This window comes from Triturus cristatus, chromosome 4_1 (assembly GCF_964204655.1).
Source record: "Triturus cristatus chromosome 4_1, aTriCri1.1, whole genome shotgun sequence".
Taxonomy (NCBI): Eukaryota; Metazoa; Chordata; class Amphibia; order Caudata; family Salamandridae; genus Triturus; species Triturus cristatus.
The window spans coordinates 281,216,726-281,232,027 of NC_140585.1; the positions used below are offsets into that span (position 1 = coordinate 281,216,726).

The 15,302-nt window shown below is 44.4% G+C and overlaps 1 protein-coding gene across 1 annotated transcript in view; it reads left to right on the forward strand.

The window, feature by feature from the left end:
• The window catches only part of LOC146854276 (protein mono-ADP-ribosyltransferase PARP12-like), a 220,507-nt gene that overhangs the window by 135,333 nt on the left and 69,872 nt on the right, over positions 1–15,302 (forward strand). The window contains exon 9 of the mRNA XM_085652062.1: positions 6,748–6,844. Coding sequence (XP_085508188.1) covers positions 6,748–6,844 — 97 coding nt within the window. The remainder of the gene's footprint in view (positions 1–6,747; positions 6,845–15,302) is intronic.

A 15,302-nucleotide genomic window follows, 5' to 3' on the forward strand; every position in this document is an offset into this window, starting at 1 on the left:
CCCGTCTGCAATCTGTTGCTCTCTCCAGAACATCGAAAGGACGACTATGAGGCTTGCCTTTCCTTCAAATCCAAGAAGACTATCCGGGATCGACGAGCTCTAAGCCACGAGATGTCCCGAGGCACAGGTTCCGTCCCGGACATCTTCAATACAGGTCCCGACAGCCTTCCGGAACCAGAAAAAGAGCAGGTCTCGGTCTCCAAAGCAGACGACTCCTACTCCGAAGATGACATCATGCCGGCGCAGCGGGACGTGAGTACTGAGACCCCCGCCCCACCCAAGCCCATAACAAAGGCTCCGGTGACACCTTCGCCCCCAGGCTCAGGTACACACCGATCAAAATCTTGCTGCGCCCCACCTCCGGGCCCGGCGCCGAAGGACAGAGAAAAGCCTTCCAGCTCAAGCCAACCACCCAGTCCCGAAAAACCACCTTCGGTACCGAAGGCTAAGTCACCCGAGATGACGCACCCTCCGCCGTCGGCACTTGAGAAGCATTCGACACCGAAACCGGCAAAAGACCCCTCGGCACCGAAACAGCCGGACAAGAGCTCGGCACCGAAGCAGCCGGATAAAGGCTCGGCACCGAAGCAGCCGGACAAGACCTCGGCACCGAAGCACCCTGATAAGACCTCGGCGCCGAAGCATGCATATAAGCCTTCAACACCGAAGACGTCTGAACCGAAAACATCAAGGAGAAACCTCCCAAACACACACCTCCGGAGCCAAAACTACCTGCTCCGAATGTCTATACCAGACATTGTCCCTAAACAGTCAACACCAGTGTCTAAGGAAAAATCTTCCACGCCTAAGAAAACCCTCGATACCGAAGAACTTTTTCTCCCCGATCCAAACAAACCTACAAAGAGGAAACCAGAGCAGTTACCACATGCACCAGTTCCTCTCAAAAATATTCACATAGCTACTAACACTTCAACACCACCTTCACCCCCCACTAGTCAACCCTAATTTACTTATTTCTCCATCACATTCTCCACAACCAGAGGATAGTGACGAGGACCAAGGGTATGGGCAAGAAGACGAAGATGTGCCACTAGACACTGACAATACTAATGATCCCCCACAGGAACCAGATTCTTGGCATGACTACAATACTGATCCGGATCTTAACAATGATCCAGACTACTACCCCTCAAAACCATCTCCACCAGATGACAATGTGGGTGTTGCCCGGTTAGTTAGTAGGGCCGCAACATACCATGGAGTCAAACTAAATTCAGACCCTGTGGAGGAGGACTTTCTGTTACAGACCTTTGATCAACCACAAAGGTCTACACAGGTACTACCAATGCTTAAAGGTCTTCTTAGAAATGCTTCTGAGGTGTTCAAGACCCAGTTAGAGCTAGGGTTCTTAACCCCAGGGTAGACAAAAAATACAAAGCAGCTCTTCAGACCCCATTTACATCAAGGGTCAAGTCCCGTTAGATTCCCTAGTCATAGCCAATGCGCGCAAACGGGCAAACTCTCAGAGTTCAGGTGACACACCACCTCCTGACAAGGAATCTAAATTATTGGACGTATCAGGCAAGCGCATAGCGTCTCAAGCTGCCAACTCATGGAAGATAGCGAACACACAAGCCCTTCTAGCAAGGTATGATAGGGCTCACTATGATGAGCTGGAAAAGCTCATTTAACACCTCCCACAGCAGTACAAGGACAAAGCCAACGGCCTTATACAGGAAGGAAAGTAATTACTAATACTTCTATAAAGTGCGCTCTCGACGCAGCAGACACCGCGTCCCGCGCAATAAATACCAGTGTTTTTTTCTACGCAGCAATGCCTGGCTCAGGGTGTCTGGCTTTAAACAAGAGGTACAAAATACCATCCTGAACCAGCCTTTTGACCAGCAACACCTTTCTGGTCCTGCAGTGGACACATCTTTAGAAAAAATAAAGAAGGATACGGAGACTGCCAAGTCTATGGGAGCACTGCAATCATCCTCTAACCGAGGATCCTTTCAGCGTTCCTTCAATAGAGCAGGCTCCAAAACAAATACACCAGAGCACCCGTCCTCATCCTACAAAAGCCCCACCCAGGGTTCCTTTTCTAGAGGATACTCCAGGGGAGTTTACAGGGGAAATAACAACAAGGACAGAGGCAGGGGTAATAACACCCGCAGCTCCCCTAGCACCAAACCGTGACTTCCTAGCGCTTCCCCCCAACCATTCCACTCCTGTCGGGGGAAGCCTCTCACAGTTCCTACCTCTCTGGGACTCCATCACAACAGACAGGTGGGTAAGACAAATTATTCAGTATGGTTATTGCCTGGAACTCACTTCTACCCCTCCCAACCAGCGTCCAATGTCACCAGAACATCTAACTCTTCTCAAATAGGAGGATCTTGCACTATTACAAAAACATGCAATAGAATAGGTTCCCCTTGCCCCATCAAGGCACAGGGGTCGATTCCCTCTATTTTCTCATTACGAGAAAGGACGGCTCTCTCAGGCCAATATTGGACCTCAGACCGCTAAACTTTTACATCCAATCAGACCACTTCCACATGGTCACCTAGCAACCAGTGCTTCCTCTACTCCAGCAAGGTGACTTTCTACACACCCTGGATCTAAAGGACACCTACTTCCACATTCCCATTCATCCTGCTCACAGGAAATATCTCAGATTTGTTGTAGATGGCCAACACTACCAGTTCAAAGTCCTACCATTCGGAGTCACCACGGCACCCAGGGTTTTCACCAAGTGCCTCACAGTGGTTGCAGCCCATTTAAGAAGACAACTCATTCATGTCTTCCGTTATCTGGACGACTGGCTCATAAAAAAGCAAAGTCTCACAGCAGCTGTGTTCAACACACACTCCGTACCATACAACTGCTTCACAGTCTGGGATTCACACTAAATCAGGGCAAATCCCATCTCCAACCGTCCAAAACGCAACAATATTTGGGGGCTACAAGCACCTCCACAGCACTATCATATCCCAACCCAGTCAGGATAACTGCTATGCACACATTAATTCAAAATTTTCAGCCACAACACTCACTTCCAGCAAGAGTGTTCATGCAACTAATAGGGATGGTGGCCTCTTGCACTTTTCTCGTTCTTCATGCAAGATTACAAATGCGTCCATTACAGGAATGCCTAGCATCTCAGTGGAACCAGGCCCAAGGTCAGCTAACCCTCCGCTCTGTGCAATGGTGGAACACACAGAACCTTTACAAAAGGCGGCTGTTCCTCAAGCCAGTTCCACTGATAGTGCTAACAACAGACGCATCGCTCACCGGCTGGGGAGCGCATCTTCAAACCCATACTGTTCAAGGTATCTGGACCCCCCCAACAAAAACAATTCCAATTTAACCACCTGGAATTGTTAGCAATATTCCTAGCACTGAAATCTTTTCAGCTGCACTTTCTAGGCAAAGCTGTCCTGATCCGCACAGCCAACATGACAGCAATGTACTACATACAGAAGCAAGGGGGGACTCACTCCCTACAGCTATCGAGCTTAGCGCAAAGCATATGGAGATGGGCCATTCCGCAAAACATATATCTCCTGGCAGAACACTTACCAGGGATACACAATCAGATTGCGGATCTGGTCAGCCGTCCAGCACAACAGATCCACGAATGGGAACTTCATCCTCAAGTTCTTCTCCCATTCTTTCAACAGTGAGGACACCCAGAGATAGATCTGTTTGCCACACACAAAAACGCAAAATGCCCAAACTTCGCATCCACGTACCACACCCATTGTCCAAAGGCAATGTGCTATGGATGAATTGGTGAAACAAATTTGCTTACGCTTTTCTGCCTCTCCCACTCATTACGTTAGTGGTGCGGAAACTCTAACAAAATTCTCTCACAATGATCCTAGTTGCTCCAACATGGGCAAGGCAACCATGGTTCACAACTCTGCTAGAACTATCAGTAGTACCGCATCAAAAGCCACGCCTCTCACCCAAGCTTCTCACTCAGAACTATGGAGAGTTAAGACACCCAGATCCCAATCAACTCAACCTTGCGATCTGGCTCCTGAGGTCTTAGAGTTTGGCTACCTCAACCTCCTGCCAGACTGTATGAATATCATCAAGGAAGCCAGACGCCCTACAACAAGGGCATGCTATGCGGCAAAATGGTAGAGATTCGTCATTTACTGCACGCACAACAAGATCAATCCGCTAGATGCTTCCATTCAGAACATCATCTGCTATCTACTACATCTACAACAATATAACCTAGCGTATATATCTATTAGGTTACATTTAGCCGCTATAGCAGCATACCTACAAAACAGACAACATTTCTCTTTGTTTAGAGTTCTGCTATCAGAGCTTTCATGGAAGGACTTAAAAGAATAATTCCACCAAGAGCCCCACCCTCTCCAGTGTGGATCCTTAATATAGTCCTTACCAGACTAATGGGTCCTCCCTTTGAACCCCTCCAAAAATGTGAGCTACAATTTCTCACTTGTAAAGGAGCCTTTCTGATTGCTATCATATCTCTCAGTAGAGTAAGTGAACTCCAGGCATTACCCATACAAGAACCATTCTTACAAATCGATCATAACAAAGTAGTTCTTAGGACTAACCCAAAGTTCCTACCCAAAGTAGTATCTGCATTTCACCTAAACCAGTCGGTTGAACTACCAGTATTTTTTCCTCAACCAGACTCAGTGGCAGAACGAGCTCTTCACATGCTAGACGTTAAAAGAGCAATACTCTACTACATTGAAAGAACAAAATCTTTTAGGAAAACCAAATAACTTTTTGTGGCTTTCTCCCCACCGCATAAAGACAATCCTATATCTAAAATTGCAAGGTGGATTGTAAAATGTAAACAAATATGCTACTTGAAAGCCAAATGCACATTAACCATACCCCCTAGAGCTCATTCTACACTCAAACTAGGGGCTTCTACGGCATTCTTAGGGAACATTCCCCTAGATGACATATGCAAAGCAGCAACTTGGGTTACACCACATAGCTTCACAAAACACTATATTCATCATTAATCATTTTAATGTTTTTCAATCTATATAGTCTCTAGGTATGGAGTTCCTTTAACTGATCTGTAATATGGCATCCACCATGCTGTCATTTTTTGATTTTAGCAGTGGGTAAATAAAACTGTTCAGTTTATTTGCAGCAGATCTATTCTTTGCTTGTCAATCACTTCCTACATTCTGTGCTTCTGGGTTTACTGTTATAGGACTTATTGTCACCTGTGTTGGTGAGCCCAGAAACTCCTGCAACACTTTCTAGCAATAATGGGTACCTCTCCACTTGTGCTCTTCATGCATCTTTCAGCAGCATGTGCAAGGCTTTTAAGTAGTGAAGACCTAATGGGCTGGGCTTGTTTTCATATAGGAGAAATAACTTAATGAATCCGTGAAGAGGCTTAATCACAAAACAGATGTCATGTAACCTCAATACTACAATGCAAGAATCAATAACATGAGGTTGTTAAAAGGGTACTAGGAAGGTCAGGGAATGAGCATTTTATAATTCAAATATATTGTAACATAAGTGAGAGGGTAAAGGTGAGAAAAGGAAGTCAGATAGCAGGAAACTGAATGCAGATTATTAGACACCATATGACCACTCACAAGAACCTCAGTGGCAAGCTTACGTAGGTACTTGGGAATCCTGATGAGGTGCAGGTGTTATGGGGTTTTTTGAACAAAATCCCAATTACTGAAGCACAACTTGAGCTTCCTATAACAGATACTATGCTGATTCTGGTGAGTGTACGTACAATTTTTTATGCAGAGTCAGTTTCAACATTAATTTTCTATTTAGACTATTTTTAAGAGCCTCCAGGACTTTTTACAAGGGCAGAGGAAGACCCTTGTGGTAGTCTATACTTTTGCCTCTGTGCGCTTCTCTCCATGACTCCTCTAGTGCAGCCAGCCTCTCTTTCTAGCGGAAAAGGGAAGCTTGGAAATCACAAAGATGCTTTCAGTGACTCCATCATGCCTCTTCTGCATTGAAATGTCTCTCACCTGACTCTCTGTCCAGCTTCCTCTCCTTTGTCCTCTCATCTTACACCAGGAATACATTTAATCTTATTGGTTTTCGTGGCTCCACCTGCTGCCCTTGGTTTGTGTAAGGAAAGTCCCCCATAGGAAAAAAAGATATAAACGTTGACTACAACTGGAGTCAGAAGTTGTTGTTTTTCTCAGAGCAGGTGTCTTAATTTCTTTTTATGAGTCACTTAATGAGTTTCTTCTGCGTTAGACTGAACTCAAAGAGTTGTATACAATATATCATAGTATCATTCTCATATTATTGTTTTATATCAATGTTGATCTGTTTTTATATGTCAGTTCTCCTTCACACAACTGTGATTATTAAGAACAGCAATGGAAGTATTGAATACGGGAGGCCTTATCCCAAAAATAGCACAAAAAGCAGGTTTAAATAAAAAGTTAAAAAGGTAGGTGGTCTGAAAGTTAATCTTCTTATTATCACTTGGTTGTGTGCTTGATAGTGGATAGCACGATGAGTTTGCACTATTGTTAAAATTTGCTTGTGGGCTGCTGTTGTTTTCTATACAGATGTTGTTAGCAAAGCTCATTTATTTGAGGTACAATGGGTGGTGGTGGTGGGTGCACACCATTCTGAAAGATTCTATCTTCATTTGAGATAAGACTACTACTCTTAACAGGATTGTCCTAATTAACTGTGAGATTTCATATTTAGTGTAAGCATTTATTTCCACCTCTTTAGCACCAAACTTATTTCATAAACTGTTTTTTCCCTGTTTTAAAGACATGATTCAGGAGAATTTGATTTACAAGACAGAGAAAGAGGTCCGCAGGAGACCAAGGTTTGTGTCCAGGGAGGACATTGACAAGTCAAAGGCAAGGTACGCATTATATTGTTATTACTTTCAATAGTTTACATGATTGGATGAATAATTCATGCTTAGTAGTTTCACTGCTGCTGGCAGGGAAGGCAGTGGTTGGTGGCAGGAGAAACTCAGTCACCTTCCCTCACCTTCCCTTGATGTCAAAGCGTTGACTGCGTATTGAATCCGGTCTTTGCACTACTGTCTTCCAGTTTAAGCCTTATGCAACAAGGGAGCCAGTTTGTAATATGGGTAGTTGACTCAGGGGGGTCATATTGCATTAGATTTTTACTTTTGTAGAAAGAAAAGGATGGAACTGATTCACATCCTTCATTTTTTCTACTTGCATATTAGGGAATCAGCTAAACAGATGTTTACCTGTGTTTTCTGCTCAACAAATAAGAAATGGTGCCTACTGTTTTTGCTTGACACTTAGTCCTGCATAACATGTTTGAAAAGAGGAGAAATATGGGTTCGAGGCATGTGTGATTGTAGATACACATGCTTTTTAAGTTTAAACTTCAAGTTTATTCAGCAAAAATCAATATAGTAAAAGGGAAAAATACAACAAGTATGAAAAATACAAAGGTAATAATATATACCAATAAGCATTCAATGAAGAAGGGAAAAGGGAAGGTAGAGGGGGTGAGGAACAAGGGAAAGAAAATATATATACTATAATAACCTGAACAGTACTATGATATTGAATAAAAAATAATACATGAAATTGATTTTGTATGTATAAGAACAATATTAATGTTCACCGAGTTGCAACTGGAAAAAATATCGAAGGGAAAATTAATGAGAGGTCATTTAAAATTGGCAAAAGACAACAAATGTATCATGGGGGCTTTCGAACTTCATCGGAGGTTTGGACCAATGGAGCACTATGCAAGGCAATATAAGACAAGTATGTGGACATAGGAAGCCATAAGAGGTCTCTTTTAATCGACACAGAAATAGGGGTAATGTAATTGGTATCAAGTCTGTGATGAAAAGATACACATGCTTTGCATACTCCTGCCATCTAGTGTTGTGTTTGGATGTTTGCAAGTTGTTTTTCTTCCAAGAAGTCTTTCGAGCTACCAGGTAAAGTGACTCCTCCTCTTGGTGGTAATGCGCATGGTCATCAACTCCATTGGTCAATTGTTTTCTTTCCACCATCGGGTTCAGACGTGTATTACTGTGCTCCAGTTCGGACTTCTTTCGGTTTGTAATTTACCCTTACCCTCGTTGGTATTGTTATCGAGCACGTTCCCATCTTTGCGTTTCGAAATCTGGAAAGCTATCACCTGTATGATTGATGCGCTCAAACAGCAGCCGTTTGGGCCTTTTCTTTCTATCTCTTCTGCTTCACATTAGGATGCCCTTCTGATGGAACAGATGCAATTCCGTTTCTGCCCGAAGTGCCATGTGAAGTACCTGTGGACCAACCTTCACCAGGTCTGCAACCTGTGTGTAGTAAACTTATGCTCCTCGCAACATGGCCACCTTTGGTCATTAGACCTTTCTCTATGTTCTCACCTCTTAAGCCTCCCAGAATACCTCAGTGCATTCTACTTTGTACTTGAATGTTCCACACTTGTCAGTTGATGGTCTGCTCAGCTCGCGAGGTGTAGTGCTCTGCTGTGTCTTAATAAACCTATCCTCTAACTTTGCTAGAAGTATCTTGTGATCTATCTACATCATCATTTTCATCATTTGGTGATGATTTGGATGACCAGACCAAGAACAGCACAGCTCTGAGCAACACCTCTTACCAAGAACCCAAGACTGCATGCCATCACTGCAGCAAGAAACAAGAAAAGAAACTGGTAACCTGAGCAACGCGAGATTTTTTTTTAAAAAAACGAAAATTATCAAGAAACCTGTCACAACTACCCCAACTGCTGTCAACCCTGAGTCAAGACGACCTGCCAGGTATGAAAGACAGTTGCTGTTTGAGGCGCAGCCAAGAACTCACCTCGGCAAAAGAAAATTGACACAACGTGACAGGTCAGAAAAGCGGTTCGCAAGGGTGAAAAGTTCACATATGATTGAAACGGAGATATTTTAAAGCAAGCGTATGCCCGAAGCAACTTATTGGATTAATTTAAAGCCAAGTGTGTCTGAAATAACATATTGGAGTAATCGGATGTTCCCCAATCCTGGCAGCCAGCAATAACTTCAGCAATAGAAACATTTCCTGTGTGGGCTGAACACGTTTTGCATAAAAAAACTATTGTGCTTAACTGCTGCAAGCAAAGATGCACACATCGCAAAGGTCTAACTCGTGTTGCCATCACCAACAGCGCTACTTCTATGTCAACAACTGTGCATAAATGCAAATGTGTGCAAATAAGTTATATGAAACCAAACACACCACTTTTACATGAGTAAATGCGATTGTTTAAGATTACAAGACCTCACTTGCCATCTTACAGTCAGGCATTAAAGATAAAGACAAATAAATGACAATAGTGCATAATGCACTTTGTTCACATAGCACCAGTGACAATTTGCGCAGGGATACTGCGCAATGTAAGGCCTTTAAAGCAAAGAAGGAAGAGGGATATGCAGCATTTCTATATGGAAATTATGAACTAGCCTACCATTTGGAGCAATTGGAAACTGCAGCAGTGCAAGATCAGGTCAGGGGATCCAGAACTGGGATAGATGTCCCATAACTAGAAGCTGGTCAAAGAACCCTGAACCTTGATGGACAACCAGATGGAGACAAAGGTCAAGCTGGTCAAAGAACCGGAAGGGGGAACAAAGGCCCCAGAACCAGAAGGGACAAATGTCTCAGAACCAGTACCGGGAGAGGACAAAGAAGGTCCCAGGACCGGAAGGGGGAACAAAGGCCCCAGAACCAGAAGAGGACAAGAGTTCCAAAAATACGACACAATTTCGTGACAGAGCGGTTCCCAGAACCGGGACAATGTTCCAATACCACGATAGAAAATTGTGACACAGAGGTTCCCAGAACCGGGAACCGGGCCTTATAGCCCACAGTACTGAGACAGATAGTCCACAGATTTGTGATAGAGTGGTTCCTAGAAGAGCCAGGACTAAGCTTCCCGTACCATGACACAAAATCGTGACACAGCGGTTCCCAGAACCGGGACAAATGTTCTGCGTCTAGAACCGGGCTTTATAGCCCACAGTACTGAGATAGGTAGTCCACAGAAAAATAAAAGAAGAAAAATAAAGAAACATAGAAGCCCGATCCACAGAAAGAGGCCCATAACCTGAGAAAGAGAACCAGAACCGAGAAACCTGGTCCAGAACTTCAACTTGGACTGTGATATAACTGGCTTCAACTTTCTCTTCGGGAACATCCTTCCAGAACGTTTTGAGCATGGAGGCACCTGTTGAACTGTGCATCTTCAACTATGAGTGGGAAGCCACGTCAGACAAGGACTGTTTGAAGAAAATACACTGTCTCTTCCTGTTTTTGCTGGTCAACGACGTATTGCAGAGAGTAGACTGTCTCTTCCTGTTTTGTCAATCGAAGGGGAGTAGGTGGTCATGATAATTCTGTTCCTTTCTTCACCCTTGACCCGAAACAAAATGCTTCTTAGCCTTCACCATCTGGAAGTCCATGAGGTCGCTGACCTCCTACTTGTTTTGATGTTAATTGTTGTTTCCCATGCTTTATGCTTTCGTTTTATGTTTCGTGTGTTTATTTTCTCTTCCATGTAAAGGAGGAAGATGTGTAGTAAACTTATGCTCCTCGCAACATGGCAACCTTTGGTCATTAGACCTTTCTCTATGTTCTCACCTCTTAAGCCTCCCAGAATACCTGTGTGCATTCTACTTTGTATTTGAATGTTCCACACTTGTCAGTTGATGGTCTGGTCAGCTGGCGAGGTATAATGCTCTGCTGTGTCTTAATAAACCTATCCTGTAACTTAACTAGAAGTATCTTGTGATCTATCTACATCATCATTCATTTACATCACTGTGCTTGTCTCCCGGTCACAGAGTTGAAGACTGAGAAGCTTACCAATCGTGCCAATCGTATAAAACCTTACAGGATCATTGGGCACATTACAGGGAAATGCAATGGAGAGAGGGACACGTACATATAACATCTTCAGACAACAGGATGTCAAGGAGGAGGAGGAGCAGGAAGTCCATGAGGCCTCTTTGGCGGAGGAAGAGTTTTTTACCATTGAAAACACTGGCTCCAACTTGGAGATCAACCTCCAGATGCAGGACTTTCCACCGGTACAGCGCACTATGAGTACTGATGTCCACATCCTGCCACCAAAAAAAATTAGGTTCCAACCAAACATAGGGCTCCAAGGCCACCACTGCCAGCAGGCCATGGTTGGCACCGAACATCTGCTACGGATGCCCCGCTCTCGAGCTTGGCTTGAAAAGAACAGCTGAAGCCATCAGCTTCCACACCAAGTTGACCCCATCCATCCTCTGCTCCGACCACTTCGACTCCGAAACAAAAGACAATCTTGGCACTGAAAATGTCAAGACCGGCATCGAAATCCAAACCGGGTACTCCGGTGAAACCAATCCTCCATAATATGCAGGAACGGCTCGATGTCCACCTGAAACAGATACATATACAGCCTCACACTGGCCTCATCTTAAACAGAACTGTGGTGTTGGCACCACCTCCATCAAAACAGCAGCTCTCCTTTGAAGAAGAAATAGGCTTGCCAGTGTCTGTTGAAAGGAGGAAGAAAGACAAGTCTACCAGTCCTTTGCACCCTCCTCCACCAGCTACTTCGCCTCCACTCTTCATTCCCCCACCTTCACCCTCTCCCCCTCATTCTTAGGGTGATCTCCTAGATATCACTTTGCTGGGGCCCCCACATTTCTTCATAGGTGGGCTTGGAGGGGGTGCAAATGCTTCTTATGATACACCACAGCCCCACAGATCCATGGCCAGATTATGATCCCCAGGGAGGGACACATATCCAGACCTGTACCCTGCCAAACCATTGCCTCCTAATGACACCACCTCATATCAGGAGGTCATCAGTAGGGCTGCAGGGTATGACCACGTCCCACTCCATAAAGTGGCTATAGAGGAAGATTTCCTCTTTGAAATTGTATCTAGTACACATAGGGCTACCCAATACCTCCCTAAGTTAAAAGGCATGATGTGTCACACTGATGACATCTTAAAAGACCCTGCATGAGCACGCATTATCCCACCAGGTCAACAAAAAATACAAAGCTGCACCCTCAGAGCCTTTTTAAAGCCAAGGGCAGCTTCCTCTTTATACATTAGTTGTGTCCAATGCCTGAAAGAGGGTTAATTTACAAACCACAGCTGACGCTCAACCCCCTGATAAGGAGTCTAAACTAATTGATGCTTCAGAGGAACAAGTAGCGGCGCAGTCCGCCAATCACTGGTGAATTGCAAATACACAAGGCCTATTAGTCAGGTATGACTGGTAGGGGTTGAAATGAACACCTCCAGTACCTCTCAGAAAAACACAGGGCAAACTCATTTCTAATAACTCCGGTCAGAGCATTTCCATATGTGATCCCACTTCTGCAGCAACGCAACGGTAATCAACGTTTATGACAAAACTTTTTTCACGCATGGAATCACAACGCAGTCGTTACAAGGACCGCGTTGTGATTCCGCATACCATTACTGCGCAAGTCGGAACAACGACTTGCGGAGGGGGGAGGGAGGTGTTGGATTTAAAATCCAACACCTTCCCTAGTGTCCGCACAGACTGGAGTTGGAATAGTAAATTATACTATGCCAACATCCAGTGCCCCCCCTCCGCAAGTCGTTGTTCCGACTTGCGGAGTAATGGTATGCGGAATCACAACGCGGTCGTTGTAAATACCGCGTTGTGATTCCATGCGGGAAAAAATACTGCGGGACAAAGACCTATATTCAACGCAACTTTATATCAGCACTAGACTTAAAGGACGCCTACTTTCACATCCCAATTCATCCAGCACACCGTAAATACCTCAGGCTTGTCATAGCTTCCAAGCATATTCAGTTCAAAGTACTCCCATTTGGGGTGACTATTGCACCCCGTGTGTTCACCATATTCCTATCAGTGGTAGTAGCACATCTACACAGACATTACATCCATGTCTTCCTGTATATGGATGACTGGCCTGTCAAAGCCACTACCCTTCCTCTGTGCAGCTAACACACTCAGGTCACCATACACCTGCTCCATCAACTAGGGTTTACCATCAATGTACAAAAACCCATCTTCAACCTTTACAGATTCAGCCATATCTGGGGCTAATCTCACACCGGTGAGATTAGCCTATCCCAATGCAGCAAGTATTAAAAATTTCCAAAAATTGCTACCACACTTTCAAATCATTTAACAACTAACAGTCAGAACAGTTATACTTCTGCTGGGTATGATGACCTCATGCATCACCATAGTGCCATATGTACGATTACACATACGTCCACTGCAGGAATGTCTAACACCCCAGTGATCTCAGTCACAGGATCAGTTAGAAGATCTAGTATTGATAGACAGCCCCTTTCATCGGTCTCTGCATTGGTGGAACACACAAAACCTGTTAAAAGGGCAGTCGTTCTTCAGCCCTGTTCCACAAATCATTCTGACAGCGGACGCATCCCTCCCAGAATGGGGTGCTCACCTACAGAATCTCCCAAACACCAGGGTCTTCATATCAACTACCTCAAGCTTCAAGCTGTTCACCTAGCATTGAAAGCCTTCCTCCCTCACCTGATAGGCAATGTTGTCTTAGTCCGGAAGATGACAGCCAAGTACTATGTACAAAAATGGGGGGGGGGCACGCTCTACAGTTATCACGCCTTTGTCAGACCATTTGGTGCTGGGCAATACATCACAACATTCAGCAGTTAGCGGAACACCTCCCGGGAACCAACAACGACTTTGCTGACCTCCTCAGCAGGATGTGGCAACAAGTCCACGAATGGGAACTCCACCCCCCATGTCTTCCTCTCATACTTCCACAAGTGGGGGTTTCCACAAATAGATCTGTCTGCAACCGCGGACAACACAAAATGCCCAAACTTCACCTCCAGGTTCCCACACCGGCTATCCAAGGGCAATGCTCTAAGGAAGAACTGGTCAGGGATATTTGCCTACCTTTTTCACCTCTCCCTCTTGTTCCATTTCTGGTTCGGAAGCTCAGGCAAATGTCTCTCACCCTAATTCTAGTAGGTCCCACTTGGGCTCGTCAATCCTGGTGCACAACACTACTCAAACTGCCAGTAGTTCCCCACGAGAAGCTTCACCTCAACCTGGAGAACCATGGATCTTCTCATAAAATAGGGACTTCCATGGCTTTCCTAAGCAAAATTTCAAGGGCTGACATATGTAAGGCAGTTCATGGTCTACACCACACACTTTCACTAAGCATTATTGTGTGGATTTTCTAGCATGCCAACAAGCTAATGTGTGTCAGGCAGTGCTACATACACTTTTCCCCAAAACTGTATTGCCCACAGGTTAGCCACTGCTTTTGGAGTGCACTGTTTTATCGCCTATGCAAAGCATGTGTATCTACAGCTACACATGGTTTATTTTACTTACTCTGTAAGCATCTATTCTTGGCACATAGTGCTGTAGATTCACATGCACCCACCCTCCTCCCCGGACACCTGTGGCCATTGCAGTTCATGTTACCTTTTCATATGCATGGGCATATCTTTACTGATACTTGCACTCCATTCTCACCCGGAAAACAGTCTAACAATGGAGTCGATGCCTTTGCACATTATCACCAAGAGAAGGAGTCACTTGACCTCATGACTCAAAAAACTTATTTGAAGAAAAACAACTTGCACTCACCGAGAACCAACACTAGATGGCAGGAGTATGCAAAGCATGTGAATCTACAGCACTACATGCCAAGAACAGATGCGTACAGGGTAAGTAACATAATTCTTACTCTATTCCTTATTATTTATACACTGCAACATTATGCTAAATCAGTGTGCTCTATTTTCCTCTGCTACAGTTCTTCACAGAATGCGGTCCAGGCTTATTTTGGAGTAAACCCTGGCTGCATCATATGGGGTTGATAGGCAAGCATTAAAAGTGCACAATTTCAAATATCTGCATTTTATCACTGGGTGCAGAAATTAATTTTATTTGTCCCAAAGTCACTGTTTCGTATTTGGCTTAGTACTTTTCTCATTGTGCCTGAAGGCTAATTAGTATTCAGGGCAAAAAAGTTAAATGCCTTAGTTCAGTTAATCGTCAGCAGTGTCCATTTTGGGATGATCAGGCGTGTCCCGCAGCTCCCAAAAATAGCAGTGATCTCATATGTAAAGTAAGAAAGGTCCGAACAGGTTTTACTTCCTGTGAACTAAGGAGGGTAGGGTGGAAGTGCTACCTAGTGATGGAAGCATATGTCCATACAGCATAACTGCCACATATTTGTTTTCGAAAAGTTTTTATAGAGTTTTTTGGAAACATAAACACAGTCTTGCAAGAAGATTCCCAGAATAGGGAATCATAAAAATAAGCATAAAGTGTGA